A 17,320-nucleotide genomic window follows, 5' to 3' on the forward strand; every position below is an offset into this window, starting at 1 on the left:
GCCATTGCAGAAATAGTCTTATCTTACTATTTATACAGCATGGACGATGTTTCTCGTGTTCTACTGAAAGGTACAATATTAAGTACGAAGAAATTGTTAAAGCACTTGGCTTTAAGCTAAATACATCTTCATCATATGCCTAATATCATAATATGCGTATATCATAACAAGAGCTGGTTGCCCGGATAACGCTTTCAATAAACAAATTACAACTATTAATTAATAATCCTGCTAGATGATGATGATGATGATGATGATGATGATAGTAGTTTGTCTTGCTCACAATTTAGTTGAAGTTCATCACCGACCTCCATATACTTGCTCTACAACCAGAGGAGCCAGTGAGATCGATCGGCCAAACATTTAAAAAGGGTTTAAGCGCCAATTATATATGCACACCATAACGCAAGTGCAAAGCATGCAAGTGTAGTGCAATCAGGCCAGAAGATAATGCCAACGCTCACGATTTGCGGCCAAGGCTGTGGATCTTATAATGAGGTGGTGATGCGGTTACACTCATTATGGCTGAATAATATATGGATATGGGAACGACACTTGGATCGGACATTTCATTCTCCTCGAAATTGCAAAATCGCACCTAACCGCAAAGGCCAATAGCCTTTAAACCAATACAAAAACCATAAGTTGTGTTATAAGGCATAAACTCATTTTATTAAAGTATAAATATTATGAAAATAAATGATTTTAATTGAATTTGCAATTTGAGAAGTCCATTTCAGGGTGTTGCGTTTTAAACCTAAAATATACCATATTATTTAGTTATAGAAATTATTGTTAATCACATTTACTCGTACTTCTCTAATATGTCCATCTTCTTTTTATCTTCACTTGTTGGTAGACCGAGTTCTTTCTGACGTTGATCATACATCATTTTTTCAACCAAGCTTCGAGTTTCCCCATCCAAATCAGAAAGCTTCGACGGCTCAGGGTTAATTTTGCGTGTAGAAATTGGCAGATCCGTGGTTATCAAACGGTCCCACCAATTCATTTTATTGACCTAAAAGAAATATAATGGGAAAGAAGGCGCAGGAAAGCGTTAATAACAATTGTTCAAAATTATTTATGATTTTATAATTAGATGTATATAAAATAAAAAATTTTGTTGTGAAGTTTTTCTAATCTTTAATTATTATTATTTTTTTGGATAGCATAACTTTACGTGCCAAGCATATAGTGGTGAGTAAAACGAGGAAAGAAAAACTGAGTTAAACCACGAGAACTTGAACTTGAAATGATAATACAAAACAGAAATATTGTTGGAATTAATTTTTTTACTATACTACCAGATTATTATTTCATGGCATTTTTTTAAATATGATATTCGGCATATGTTTGCCGCGGATACGAGTTACATGGTCCCTTCAATCAGTCCAATTTTTCCAATCGAACAGATTGTTTTTCTTTTTTTTTTTCAAAGTAAATTTTCACAATTTGGAAGCGTTGTTCTGGCGTTAAAAGATTCATGATGACTTGCCAAACCTTACTGAACAGAAGTGTAAACACAGTGTGCCATTCTCAGCTGCCAAACCACAGTTATCGATATCGATAGTTCCCATACAACTAAAAAACACCCGGTATACAGTGGCTCAATAAATAACTCGGACAAACCTTAGTTAAAACTTTGTATAAAAAACACTGCTAAAATAAAGGCAATTTGAAACAATATTTTTCGATTTCTAAATGCTTTATTTATATAATTTAAGAAATAACAAAAACATAAGATAAGTCGTGTGCACTTCTTTTACAATAACAAAAAACTTTCAAAATGAGGAGAATTTACGCCAAAAAAGAACTCGGACATGGAAATTAATTTTACTTTAAAAGCCAATAAAAATAAAAATTAATATTTTTTGGGAAACCCTTTGGATTTAATAACAGCATTTAGTCGTTTCGGCATTGACTCCACCAAATTTCTGCAAACGGAAGGATCAATTTTAGCTCATTCGTCCTTAAGAGTAGCTTCGAGGTCCTTTTTGCTTGAAATTTTGTGATTTTTGAGTTTATTCTCTAAATGCGCCCATAAATGCTCAATGATGTTTTTATCAGGGGACTGTGGTGGAGTTTCGAGCACTTTCGGGCAGTTATACATCAACCACAAGCGAACATCAAGCGCCTATGCTTGGGGTCATTGTCATGGTAAAAATAAAATTGTTCCTTTATACCCCATTTTTCAGCACTTTGAATTAAATTTCTTTTTAAAATTGAAAGATATTGCTTGTGATCCATTATGCCATCAACAAAACAAAGATTTCCGGGTCCGGAGGCGGACATACATCCCCAAACCATCACTGAACCGCCACCGTGTTTAACAGTGGCACGCAGGTTTTTCTCTTTCAGCTCCTCATTTGGCTTCCTCCATACATACGACTGCCCATCTGATCTGAATATGTTGTATTTGCTTTCGTCGCAAAATATCTCATCTTTCCAGAATTCAATGTCCTTATTTTTATAGGTTTTTGCAAAATTAATTCGTTTGTTTTTATTTTCCTTACTAATGTAGGGTTTTTTCTTGCGACTCTGCCATTGAGGTTGTTTTTTCTTAGAACTAATCGCAAAGTTTCTAGATTGCAGTCAATTTCAAGATGTTCTTTAACTTGTGTTGTAAGTTTTGGAGTACTTAAATGAGGATTTGCTCTGACTTGGTTTACTATCCACCGCTCGTTAGCGTCCGTAAAAAGCTTTGGCCGTCCTGTTTTCACTTTGTTTTCTACAGATTTTGTTTCTTTAAAGCGTTTTATGGTGTCACATACAGTTGATCGCGGTCAATTTACAAGTTTGCCGATTTCACGCATGGTTTTTCCATTTTTATGTTGCTCAATAATATTTTTCGCACTTTCATCGAAGTTTGGCCACGTTGTCGACTCATTTTACAAAAAAAAAAAAAAAACAAACTGCGTACTTGACACAATTTTCTTGACACAATTTATTTCCAAAACTGTCGATCGTTCCTCAATTAACTATATATAATTTAAAAAATGGGATTCCCCCATTTAAACTGTCAGAAATTACGAAGTGATGCCAGATGTCCGAGTTCTTTTTTGGCGTGAATTCTCCTCATTTTGAAAGTTTTTTCTTATTGTAAAAGAAGTGCACACGACTTATCTTATGTTTTTGTTATTTCTTAAATTATATATATAAAGCCTTTAGAAATCGAAAAATATTGTTTCAAATTGCCTTTATTTTAGCAGTGTTTTTTATACAAAGTTTTAACTAAGGTTTGTCCGAGTTCTTTATTGAGCCACTGTATATGCTCATCAACGCACATTATTATGCGTACATTAAGCAAAAAACAAACTCACATTTTTTTAGTTTACACCCAAAAAATCTGACGTTAATCTAACTGGTAATTTACAATCACATATGTTAAATAAAGCAAGCAAGGTGTACAGTTTGGAGCCAAAAGAACCGTTTTACTTTCCTATTAGCAGCTAAATTGCTCCAAATATTTTTGATCCAGGCTGGTATCGAACCTAACCCTGAACCCGAAGTAGATTTCTGCTGCGTTTGCCACATAAGACACAATCCGAACTCAACTCTTCCTCTGACTCAAAGGACTCTCAAACACGTATCCACGGTCTTAACCAAACACGTATCAGCAAATGAGCTGTGCTCACAAATTAATGGTTATCTACTCAATATTTCTCGCTCCTTCACTGTAAGCAACTTACAACTCTCCACTACTTAATCCACGGCGACCTTATTTACAACCTGGACGAAGGAGATCAAACTATTACTACATAGAATCAATAAGCCGATGACACACCAATCCCGAAGGTAAAAAACCTGAAGTTACTGGTTGTAACTATCGATAGTTTGATCTCCTTCTCAGCCATACAACCGTGATCCCCACTAAGATTTGAAACCGCAACAAGGTTTTTAACTCAAAAATATTTATATACTACACTCAGGACCGCCGGAACTACCTCAGAAGACCGACTGTTCACTCAACATTGGTTCTACGTTACCGGAACAACCTAGGTTTAAATTCAGTCAAAGACTGTCAAGTAGTCAACATTCTCCAAAAATGCTACTGCCGTAAAAACAACAACTATGTACTATACAGACAGAGTATTAACGCCATTCACAATATCTGCATGAACTCTCGCTCACCGAAATGTCGCTATCCGAGTTCAACCACCAATCGTGGACGGAGAGTTTCAGCTGAGGATGACGTATGACTTCACTGTACAGGGTTTGATAACTGATACAACAACAATAAGTTAAAATTTTCTTCGTTTTGTCTTTCTTGAAATGCACTCGCGCTGTGCCTTGAACACGAATTTAAGGTTTTGTATTATTGAAGAACTGTCAAGTGTTCTCATTGCGATCTTTACAAAGTTAAGAGTTTAATTTGACATTTGTTTGTTAACTTTCTTTTGTTTGCACTTTGCTTACACTATGCTTTTTTTTAAACGGGTCAATAAATAATATTTTTTTTTTTTCAATTAATATAGTTTCAGTAAAAAAAACAGTTCGAATCTTACTGTTATTTTTTTGGGTCAATAATAAAGTTAAAATTCGATTTTTATTTCTGCGGTCTTTAATTTTTCCAGTCAAATATATCACTTAAAATCTGAAGCAAGGTATTGTTCGAAGCAATACCGGACGAGAACTCCACTTGGCGCAAGCTCAGCGAGTTTTAATAAGGCGAAAAGCAAGCAAACGCAATAGCGTTGCACTTTATGGGTGCACACTATGAAACGCCAAATGATGGAAACATTTTTTTCTAACAGCGGTCACGAGTGAGAGCCGAGTGGCGAATCTTCTGGTTGTCGGTTGTAATTGCAGCTTTCCGATTTCGAACATTCTTTGTGTACTTAGTTGTGCGTTTTTGTTGCACAGAGGCGTGTGCGTAGTTTGGCTGCAAAAAGGTAATGATCCGAGTTGATGTTGCGTCCTCGGATACATCTAAAACACTAGAAGCGTGTCTCCCATCTATCACAACATGATCGATCTGGTTTTGCGTTTTTCGATCAGGAGACAGCCACGTAGCTTGGTGTATTTTTTTATGACAGAATCTAGTGCTACAGGCTACTATGTTTCGCGCCCCGGCGAAGTCGATCAGCATCTGTCCATTACCGGATGTGTCGTTGTGCAGGCTGAATTCCCCCGGCTGTGGCACTAAAAATACCCTCTTTGCCCATTCTGGCATTGAAGACGCCAAGCACGATTTTTATGTCGCATGGAAACATTCCAGGCACTCATAGAAGGAGTCTTTGGTCGCATCGTCCTTCTCTTCATGCGGGGCGTGGGCGCAAATGAGCGAGATGTTGAAAACTCTCGCCTTTTCAAGTCATTTATAGGGCTTTCAGTTAATTTCGAAAATGGGCTAAGTCAATTCCAACTTTAAAAACAACATTTTCGTATGAAATTCACACAAAATTTCATATGCGTAATAAATTTCAAGACTAATAAAATTCTAAATAAAATGGTCGTATAATGTAAAAATATTTTTTAATTTATTCAAATGCAATTCATTAAATATTTTAAAAGAAGAAATATATGACTAAGACCACTTGCATAATTATGGGCACATATACTGCCTTTGATTCAACTAAATACTAAGTTATAAACTACGTGGTGCGCGTGGTAATAATAGTTTAGAGTTTACATTCGAAGAAGATCAATATATGGCTGAGCTACGGAAATTTTTGAGATTTAACTACGGAAACCACGATTAAATTTATTACATATATGGATTGATGTGAGGACATGCTGTGCGTTTATCTAGCAATCCAAGGACTTTGTTTTGCGAGGCATAAAAAAGTGAAAATTTTATAGCATTTACAGCCCCAAGTCAGTAACGAGCTGCCACCATTAATTCTGCTTATGTGAGTCTGCTATCCCTATCATTTAAATTCAATTGTTTTTCATCGTTTAAGTTTTGATTCTCAAACCTATACTTTTCAGCAAACGTCATATAGATGATAATATATAATAGTAATGTTCTTGTTTTGAACTAATCTTTGCCCTGTTTGGAAGAGGGCCTATCTCTATCTATCGTGTGTCTTTTTTAATTTACTGCCGAAAAAGTTTATTCGATTTGCAGAACTAATTCACTTAGGCACCATAACATACATTTTCATCATAATAAAATTACAAATGTCACTAAACCAAAGGCCATAAAAAGAAAAGCACATATTTTCCGAGTAAGTATATACAGTGTGGGCCATATAGCGTTTGCTTTTTGAACCACCTATTTTTTGAGAATGGTAACACAAATGACATGTCAAATGTGTTCATAATTTACTTAAAGCTTTGACATTTACAAAATGGGGCGCTATACGCTTGAACAAAATTGGGAAATATTGAAAACCTATCGTTTGACCGAAGGTGAGCATTTTTAACGAAAAATCATCTTTTCTGATGAAGGTCATTTTCACATCGGTGGCTACGTCAATAAGCAAAATTGTCGGATTTGGGGCTCAGAAAATCCACACGTTACTGTAGAGAAGCAAATGCATCCACAACGAGTCACTGTTTGGTGCGTTTTTTGGTCTGGCGGCATCATCGGCCATTTTTTTTCGAAAATGAGCGAGGAGCCGCGGTTACAGTAAATGGCGAGGGTTACCGTTACATGCTCAACGAGTTTTTGTTTCCAAAAATTGAAGAGCATGACATGGACGACATTTGGTTTCAACAGGACGGTGCAACTTGTCACACTGCCAAAGTTACACTCGAACTTTTGGCTACCGTTTTTGAAAACCGAATAATCATTTTTTGTGGGGAGCCATTAAGGATAAATGCTATGCGAACCATCCAGAGACGATTGATGCTTTAAAACACGAAATCGAAGTGCTATTCATGAAATCGGAGCCCAAACAATCGAAAATGTGCTTACAAATTGAATTGATCGAATGGCCTACTTAAGAGCGATATTATTTTTCATTCAAAAATGACAATGTTCAATCTTCAAAATAAAAAAAAGTTAAAGAATATTGATTCGTTTTTTTTTATAGCCGATTCAAAAAGCAAATTTTACATGGTCCACCCTATACATGCATGTACATACATATGTATATGTACGCAGTTTTCAGAGAAGTAGCTTTGGTTTTGAAAAAAAGCTAGGTTTGGCTTTGAAGAGCTTTATTCCCTTATTTTAAAGATTGGCAACATTTTGGACAACCTATAAAATTTAATGTTATTATTTACCTTTTCAAGCGTAATGACCACAGTTTTGTTGTCTACCAGCTGCCACAGTGAATCTTCTTGCTTAACTTCTGCACAGAGTGTTCCATTGATTATAGGCTCCTGGTTTTTTAAGGCGACGAAAATTGAAGATTTTCCTATCGTGACGGAAATATCTCTAGCTTTTACAGTAAATGAGGCCTTGAGTGGAACTTTAACCTGTAAGAAGAAAAACGAATGACTGAAGTGTGGAAATTTTTATTACTATATTATTAATTTTAATTATATATTAGTCCGGAAATTGGAGGTTCAGGACGATAGAAAGGTCTCAATTATTCCAATTTTCTTAACTGATACAATTTACAATTTTTGTGGAAGACGCGCTATGGTGGCATTTGAATATTTTTATTATTCTATAATGAAACACACAAAATTAAAAACAGCAAATCAATAAAACAGTGTCTGTGAAAAAGTGGGTTAGAATTTGAGCTAAAGTGAACTGCATTAAAAAAACAAAGCAAAATACAGAGTGCCAGCAGCGCTGATTTCTTTAGAGTATCATTTCCGAATCTATTTCCAACATTTCTAAGGTTTTCGCACTATTGAGTCCATTTTGAACTCAAAATTTAATACAAACTCGTTGTTGGAAATTCGATAACTGCAAAAATGTCAATCGAAAACACATGCAGAGGTAGAATAACTCAAGACGGCATACCTTTTACAAATGTCAAGCAATGCGAAGTGATAAAACTCAAATCTGTTGTCGTAGACCGTTCCCTGGCAGTTGTTCTGAGAACGTTTTGACCGTTTTTGTGGTATGCGTCTAAAATTTTACCTTATGCAACTTATGTCTTAAACAGACCCATCGCAATACCACCTTTTTTGTCCAAGGTACTTGAGCGCATAATGCATGCTCAGATAAATTCTGGATTTAGATCCAACCGAAGCTGTATAACGGCGCTAATTAGAGCATCAGATTATATCAGACTAAATATTGACAATGATCGCGTAACATTATGAACACTTCTGGAGCATTCTAAAGCCTTCGACACTGTCAATCACGAGCTTCTAGCTTTGAAACTTAACAGCGTGTTTAACTTCTTATCGACAGCATTACATTTAATAAAATCATACCTCAGTGGCCAATATTTCACACTAGTCCAAATACTAGAGAAACACATAGAGTTCAAACTGAATTTGAATTGTCTGTTCATTGATTTTAAGCAACCTTTCGACAGTATTAATAGGAACCGTCTGAACGACATAATGTTTAAGCAAGGTATACCGCTAAAAATTATAAAACTAAGCCAGATGACGCTATCAAACATCAATGCGAGGGTTATGATAAATGGAGATGTTACCAACGAGTTCAGCGTTTCATCAGGTGTAAAACAAGGCGACTCACTATTCACGAAATTTTTAATTTATTACTACATGAGGTAGTAGCAAACTAAAACACTTCTATTTTTAATATTTTAGAAATAAGCTCAAACACTGTCAAATAACTTATGGTTGTATGTTTGATTAATAAATAAATAATTTAAAAGAGCCCGGCTTACGATTTCTGAAACCTTAAGCTTGGAAGCTCATTATCAAATATCACAGAACAGTTTTCAATGACATTGAACTATTTTAGCAACTCTTCTCATGGAATGAAAAACAATCTAAAGATAAAATTTTATTAATTCATGAGATTAAAGTAGACTTTCTTTAAATTTCCTTAAATGACTCTATACTAAACTGCATTTTTAAATGGTGGCCTTATGCATTATTAAATAAAATAAATATCTGTTTACAACCAAAACGTGAACCGAAAATTATTACACGAACATGCCTAAACAAGTGCGATTTACTTGCAAGTACCATCGAAAGAAGAGGATATTTTTCACATTAACTTTTCTTAGAATACAAAAACACAAAAATTATTGGAATATATTTGGCCTTTATCAAGTATTTAAAAAGTACGACGTTACAAAAGCGGTTGAATAAGGCTCTATTAAGGCACATTTATCTATGGTATATATCTATAGATACAATTTTTCTGAAAACAAGATACTGTTCGAAATCATGGAATTATTATTTTTTCCATGCGACTTAATGTTTCTGTGTTCTATAGTGATTTGAACTTAGTTTTTCTTAAAGTCGTTAGATAATCAGATAAGGGCGGCAAAAAACGACATTGCAGTTTAATTAGATACAAAAAGTAATTTATGGTTTTTTCTTTTAAAATGTTACAGCATCTAAACTACTCGAAATATGTCACAAGCACTTTCTTCGAGACAAAAGTTTTTTTACATACAATGCAACGCTTTTTTAGTGACTTCTGTTGAATCAACCACCACAAAAAAAATGTTTTTAACGTAATAATCTATACATGTTTGAGTATGATTGTGTAATATATACCTCAACATCTTGTAAAGTTTGTGTCCATGAGTACTTATCCAGAGTGCAACCATTGCCAGCGTTTGGTTTAAGCTTTCCGATTTCATCTTTTTCAGAATCGTCCTCTATATCATTAATAGGTTTAGACGGTTCAGCTTCATGGATACTTTCTTCATCACTAGTTTTAAAAAGAAGAAATATTATTTTATATGATTTACGATAAAACGTTTTCATTAACAATAATCAAATAAGCATAATAATAATAATAATCCACATTTATGTAAAGAGTGTATAACAATCCCCAAGAAAAATGGAGAAAAGGGACTTATTGATATCCGCCATCTACACAACAACTAAATAAATAACTCAAGAACTTATACTTATGCAACCAAAACACAGCACTTCATAAAGCAATAATACTGCATTCCCATGGCAGCCAGTTCTACGTTACCGGAATGACTCAGGTTTTTCCCGATCAAGGGCTGCCGCTCCACTAGTGCTGTCTATTGAACAGTGTATCACCCCACCCCTTGCGTCACAATAGCAACTCTTCGCAGCAATCTTGCTCCAAATACTTCTCCTCAGGGCTGGTATTGAATCCAACCTTGGGCTAGAGGTATTCTATTGCTGCGTATGCCATAAACGGCTCCACCCGAACTCCACCTCGGTTAGGTACAATAAGTGCAACGGGTGGAGCCACCTTAAAACCTGTTCCGGCCTTAAGACACATAGGGCGTGGTCCACACGGTATGTGGCCACGTGTTGCTTCCGCCAGCAGGCGTCTAATGGCTCAACGGCTACTACCCCCCCTGAGAGCCCGGCACCTCCAACCGCCACCACAACCCATACCTCCACGGTAAGGAGCCTATCGGAGCAACACAACTTCCCCCACTTAGCCCATCCCCTTCCCTCATGCTCCAACCTCAGTGCGAGGACAAACCAGCTGCTCTTGGTCCCCCGCACAGTCTGTTTCATGTGTCAGACCACAATACCTCGGAACCTGGCATCAGTCAAATGCAATTTTTGCAATGGCTGGTGTGACTTTCGGAGATCTTCCGGCCTGCGCACCACCCGTGAGTGGACAACTGTTGCCCCCTGCTGCAGAGCTCTGCACCCGCAACCGCCCCCCGTGGCGTAGCCACCCACCACCATCAGGCCGCAACAGCTACAGCGGAATGCACCCCCCGTGTTACCACAACCTTACCTAGAAGCTTTAAGCTTCTTCAACTGCAACGGACTCACGAGTAAAGTCGACGAGATAATTGACTTTATGAGTGACACAGTATCCCAATAGCTGCGGTCCAAGAAACCAAGCTGCACGCTGCATCATCTCTGATCACCAGGGATGGCTATAACGTGCACAGACATGATCGCAAGCGAGACAATGGTGGTGGCCTAGCGTTCGTAGTCCACCACAGAGTGCAGTGTCGTCTCATTGATGAGCCGGCTTCGCGGAATTCATTGACAACACCTTCGCCGCTCTTCCCATGCGCAGGCGAACGCGCCTTCCGCAAGGTGCTCACAGCTGCTGCGGCTCGTTTCATTCCTGCTGGAAGGCTCAAGGACATTCGTCCTCATTTCCCAGCCGAAGCAGCCAACTTAGCAAACGAGCGTGACCACCTTCGCCCGCATAAGGGGTCTCAATTTGGAGATCCGGCAACTGGTAGATCAACATAAGCGGCCCAAATGGATTGAGCATCTGAAGACCTGCAATTTCACCACTGGTGTGAGTAAGCTCTGGTCCACCGTTAGGTACCTGTCGAACCCGACGAAGCACAACGACAAGGTGGCTATCCCCTTCAACGGTTGCGCTTCGTCAGACCCGAAGAGATGCGAGAGCTATTTTAACCGACTTTTTACACTGCATCCTCCGGCCGACAGAACCAAGCGTCGTGCCGCCAGACGGCTGCACAAACTGACGAACGACAGTGCGCCACTTACTTTCTCCAGTGATGAGGTTCAGGGTGCTATCAACAAATCAAAATCTTCAAAAGCCAATGACCCTGACGGACTGAACGAGCTGATGATGAAGCCCCTGAGACCATTGGGGTAGGATTTCTCACAAGGGTCTTCAATCTGTCCTTGGCCACTCTCATCATCCCTGACAAGTGGAAAGCAGGGAAAGTGGTCCCACTACTGAAACCTGGGAAACCTGCCAACCAGTAGTGAAGACAGTTGAAGCTCTCCTACTCCCACTCTTCACGAAACATTTGGCCCCAGCCCCACATCAGTATGGTTTCCGACGAGTGCAAAGCACCACCACTGCACTCACTGCCATAAATGCCCAGATAAACCGCGGGCTTAACCAAAACCACCCCTGCGAGAGGATTGTCCTAGTAGTGTTGGACCTGAACAAGGCTTTCGACACTGTCAGCCATTCCACGCTACTAGATGATATTTATCAGTCGACACTCCCGCCAGGACTGAAGAGGTGGTCCGCCAACTACCTGAGCAGTCGTCACTCGTCAGTGATTTTTCTAGACCAAACATCAAAGCAGAGGAAGATTAAGCAAGGTGTACCACAGGGCGGTGTCCTTTCACCCTTGCTGTTCAACATCTACATCTCGAAACTCCCCAAACCACCAGGTGGAGTCTCCCTAGTCTCCTACGCCGACGACTGCACGATAATGGCGTCGGGCAATGACATCGATGACCTGTGCTCCAAAGTGAACAACTACCTGACCGACCCTCCTCGCTTTTTCACTGCGAGGAATCTACAACTTTCCCCCACTAAGTCCACGGCGACCCTCTTTACCACCTTACAAAGGAAGTCGAACTGCCTCTCAATGCAAAAGTCGATGACACACCAATCCCGACAGTAAGCAACCCCAAAGTTTTGGGTGTGACCTTCGACAGTTTGCTCTCCTTCTCAGCGCACACAACAGCTATTGCCACTAAAGTCCAAAATTGCAACAAGGTCCTCAAATCGCTTGCCGTCAGCCCTTGGGGAAAGACAAAGAACTGTTGCTATCTACATTTAAGGCGATAGGCCGGCCGGTTCTAAACTATGCTGCGCCTGTCTGGTCGCCTGGAACCAGTGACACGCAGTGGATAAATCTACAGACATGCCAAAATACTGCCATTCGGACAGCGACCGGTTGCCTCCTGATGTCCCCCTTCAACCCCTTCACAATGAGGCACAGATATTCCCTGTAATGGAACGTAACAAACTGCTCAGTAAGCAGTTCCTGTTAGGGTGCTACCGTAGGATTCAGAGCCAGAGCTGCCTCCTAGGCACGTCAGTAGACACCTACTACACGTCGATGATACCCAGGACAAAACTGAGAGAAATCTACTGAGCCAGACAGTGTTTAAACAGACATTAAACGACATTCACCCTAGCAGCATGGAAACAAAAACAAATACACGGAAAACATCACATACAAATAGTTAACAATGTTAATATCGATCAGCAAAACACATATACGTGGCTAAGAAAAGGAGATCTACACGGGGAAACAGAGGGATTCATCATTGGTATATCACATAACATCAGGCTGCCCAATGACCGCGGGGACAAAATGCACGCAAAGAAACAGTAGCCATAATTATTTTCAACCTAACAAATAACACAAAACCGTATTACCAATATACACCCAGTATAGTTTCGGGGGAGAACGAAAATCTCAAACTATACTGGGACAGAACCATATACACTGATAAGACAATAATTTGCAATAGACACAGATATAACAATAATAGACAAGGGCATACTCTTTAGGGAGATGACGGGCTTAACAGACTTGGGAGACCCTAGTTACAGGCAAAGACACGAAAACAATGCCAAATACCTCACATAGGTACTGGCTAGTAAACTATGTGTCTGAGGGAAAGCAGTGAACCTAGAAGGAAAACTGCCAACCAATCACAAGGATACCCTATGAGGATACGGTCTGACAACCGCGTGAATACTAATCGCCACCAGTGTATAAAACGGTTCCTAGAAATACCCGCGCCTCGGACGAACGTCGAAACAGTCGGGATCGGCGCGGGAATCAAGAACCCTAGACCTAGACCGAAAACATAATAAGCAAAAGATGTTTTGACTGGACAACCAGCAACAACGAAGGTTTCCACGACAGTCGGTTCTACGTTACCGAAACGACCCGGATTTATATCCGCACAGACTTTTCTAGAATTTTCAAGCAAATATCCCCACAATTTGGAAAAAAAAACAACGCAAAGATTAGCCTATCAAAAGAAAAGCAATAGTAACAAATAATCTTTTAACTAGCATAGAAATTGAAAATATAAAACAAGTTGCAAAAGAACTGGGAAATATTGTAATATTGAAAGCAGAAGCGTATGGAAGAACGCAATAACACTCAAAATATAGATCCACAAACAGACAATCATTCCGATGAAAACAATAACGCTGTACTTAGCTCGAATAGAAACCAGCTTATCACAAATCCCAACGCTGGAAACGATACAATACAAACAAACAAATTAAAATAGGAAGGCATAGATCCACCTTTACGTTATCGAATTCCAAAACTTACACTACAAATTTAATTGAAATTATAAAAAATTAAATTACCAACTTATTTACATAATAATTCAACAATAGAAGGCAATAATTATTAATAAATAGCAACCTCTACCACAAAACAAACAGCTACACTTTATGCGCAAACCAAAATGGCTAATCCGGATTGAGAAAATATTTGGGAAGGTTGACACAATATAAGGATCAAATATCATTAAAAATTTAAAAATCTTCAAACAAGAACACAAGAAACCAATAGAAGAAATTTTCAATACCATTCGCTCTTTATTGGAAGGAAATATTTCCAACACCAACACAGCATGACAATACAGCACATTAGATACATGAGGAAGAAAAGAGGCAGAAAGATCTACACAACAAAATGCCATAGAAATATCAATAGAAGATCTAACTGAAATAATCAATAAAACACACACCTGGAAATATCACGTAGTACACAATATTCAAAAGTTACCCACTGCACATCAACACATAGCCGGAGTAATAAACGACATAATAAATCAATCGTAAAACTATCTCCTTTGCTTACTATTGGCAAAACATGAATAAAACCAAAAAACACAGAAACAACCATCCCGTCGAACTACAGACCCATAATATGCCTTCCTACCCTACACAAATGCCTTCCTACCCCCTACAATTAGTAACAAAATATATACACATCTTTCATGCTATAACATTTTAACGAATGAAGGGCTGCTACAGTAGAGGAGGTAAAGAGCAATTAATAATAGATACAGTAGTAATAAAACAAACCACTACCCAAATGCGCAATCTACACACCTGCTCATAGACTATCAAAAAGCTATCGATTCAATGCCCCAGTGGCTTCTAACGGTGTTACAAATAATAAAACACACCCATAACTTACACACAGTTTTAACAACTACCATGTTTAAAAGGAAAACGAGCATAGACTTAACAACACCATTAAATATAATAATAACAGGAATATTTCAGCGGGACTCTTTAAGCGCCCTATGGTATTGTCTTAGCCTAAATCCCTTGTCTAACACACTTAACAACACAACATATGGATTTAGTACGAAAAAGCTACAGACTATAGAATTAAACCATTTATTATATATGGATGACATTAAACTATATCCGGCAACACAAGCCCAGTTAAAGAACCTCCTTAAGATCACAGAACAATTTTCAACAGATATAAGAATATAATTCAGAATTAGTAAATGTAAATTACTACAACAACACGTGGAGAGAGGAAGGTGGGTAGAATCTTAACCAGAAATCAAACTGGTAATCAAAGCATGGACAATTTACAAGAAAATCATTTTCTTTATTTATTGAATCTTTCTTATATAAGAAACTAACAATAAGTTTCCAAATCTTATATGCTAGAGTAATAAGTCTCATTCGCAGTGCTAAGTGACTAATTACTTATTTAAATGGAATATACTTAGTCTTAGTGTTTTTATAAGTGTGTAGCATGCTACTAATTTCTAACAACAGAATCAATTATGTTATCAGCAGTGATTGTTGCGCCAAAAGAAGACAGATGTAACCACCTAAAACGAGTTGCTACATCAAGTTCACCACAATCATTAGTCCTAACGATACAAGATCGGGTACGACGATGTTTGTTTACTTTTCCTTCCACTGTTTTACCAACGAAATTAGCAGCAATGTACCTTTGCACACGGGTCGTAACGCACACTTGTGTTCAAATGACAAACCACACACGCGTAATTAGCTATTCGTAATCGTCACAGCAAGCATGCAGCATAACGCTTATCGTACAGCAGAGACGTCAAATATCCTGTAAGCTAGTAGTTTGCTTTTGATTTTTTTTACAAGCTCCTTAAAATCATTTTTAGACATTCTGGAAAATGTCTGAAATTTGTAATCATCCTCTTGTAACTCTTTTATGGCAATGAATAATCTTGGCGCTTTTCATGGCGCTGACTTCAGTTGACAGCACTTCCAATGGCACTAATAAAGTACCGTTTCTTGAAAAACAATTTGACACATTTTCCACAATGCAAGAGCTATCTAAAAATACGTCTTCACGTAAGGTACTGAATCAGTAACTAGTGATACAAAACACTCTTTTTAGGATTCCCACGACAGTCGGTTTCACGTTACCGATACGACCTTCTTCTATATCCGGTTAAAGATTGTCATTCTAGCATAAATTAATGTTTATACTACAACAACAGAAACAACAATTTTATATAATTTTTTGTAAATAACTTTTAAACGGTTCGAAAGAACTACGCTCCGTATTTCGAATATTAATACTGGGACCAAAACACGTCGTTGCCGTATAGGCTATTTCAAAGCAAATTTGGCACCCGGGCTGTAAACTAGATAATTACCCTGAAGACCAATATTTCCTGAGGGAGGGGTTTCCACTTCCAAAACGTGACCTTCTCTAATCCCTTTTACAACTTTTTTTTCCAAAGCGCGGGGTATTGATATACAATTCTCTCATTAAGTTTTATCTAATATTTAACCACAATGCGTTAATGGAGTCCTTTAAAGTACCTGTTCTGCTTTTTAGGAATGTTATTAGAGTTCTTGACGACGTCTGTATCCTTATCAATATGTCCTTCTTTCTGCGCAGAGCACATTTTCACTGCTAAATCTGATTGCTTATGAAAAACGTTTAGAAGCAAGCTTTCCCATTGTGACTGAGAAGCCCCAGTAAAGAAATCAGTTTTCCGACGAAGGAAGCTAGCAATCGTATTTAGAAACTAAAGAAAAACATTGGATTTTATTATACGAATTTAGCTTCGATTTGATTGACCTACCTGGGGTACGCCGTCCTTATGTTTCTCTGCTATAGCTAATAACAATCCATCAAACTTTTCCTCTTCTATTGACATTATTAAATCAAGTCTTTTTATTTAATCTGTTCTGTACGACACCGAAATAATACCCACGGGTAATATAAATATGAAAAAGAAACTTTAATGAAATTGGATTTTTATCGGTATATCGATAATCAGGATAAGCATTAACCAGTCAGAAAATAAAAATCTATTTTCGCGTTATAATGTGTTCCCACGCACTCCCCCAAATACGGGGTTCACTCACCCAATTACTACTGCTTAAAACACTGTACGAACGTCCTATTCGTAATTCTAGTTCTTTAAATTAACACTTTTCCCTAATAGTAAGATTCACGCTTTTTCGTATTCATTTTTGGATACAATGATACTTACGACAATTTCGGAAAATATGCTCGCCTGAAAGAAATTTGGCAGCCTCGCTCCTAGTAGGTGTGATTCCGTTCCTGAGATATACTGTATCTAT

General features: G+C 38.0%; 1 protein-coding gene across 1 annotated transcript; it reads right to left on the bottom strand.

The window, feature by feature from the left end:
• Nucleotides 1-645: 645 nt before the first annotated feature.
• LOC129243115 (nuclear migration protein nudC) lies at nucleotides 646-16,997 on the bottom strand. Its single transcript, XM_054880257.1, has 6 exons — nucleotides 16,816-16,997; nucleotides 16,550-16,758; nucleotides 9,553-9,709; nucleotides 7,174-7,368; nucleotides 816-1,018; nucleotides 646-757 (listed from the first exon to the last, which is right to left on the bottom strand). Exons 1-6 carry the CDS (start codon nucleotides 16,888-16,890, stop codon nucleotides 706-708), a joined length of 891 nt encoding a protein of 296 aa, XP_054736232.1. The 5' UTR covers nucleotides 16,891-16,997; the 3' UTR covers nucleotides 646-705.
• Between the last annotated feature and the right edge of the window lie 323 nt (nucleotides 16,998-17,320).

This window comes from Anastrepha obliqua, chromosome 3 (assembly GCF_027943255.1).
Source record: "Anastrepha obliqua isolate idAnaObli1 chromosome 3, idAnaObli1_1.0, whole genome shotgun sequence".
Taxonomy (NCBI): domain Eukaryota; kingdom Metazoa; phylum Arthropoda; class Insecta; order Diptera; family Tephritidae; genus Anastrepha; species Anastrepha obliqua.

Coding starts and splice junctions, on each gene's coding strand:
- LOC129243115 (XM_054880257.1), bottom strand. CDS start 16,890: ATGTCAATAGAAGAGGAAAAGTTTGATGGATTGTTATTAGCTATAGCA. Junction 16,759..16,815: donor ATAAGGACGGCGTACCCCAG/GTAGGTCAATCA, acceptor GTTTTTCTTTAG/TTTCTAAATACGATTGCTAG. Junction 7,369..9,552: donor AAACTTTACAAGATGTTGAG/GTATATATTACA, acceptor TTCTTCTTACAG/GTTAAAGTTCCACTCAAGGC.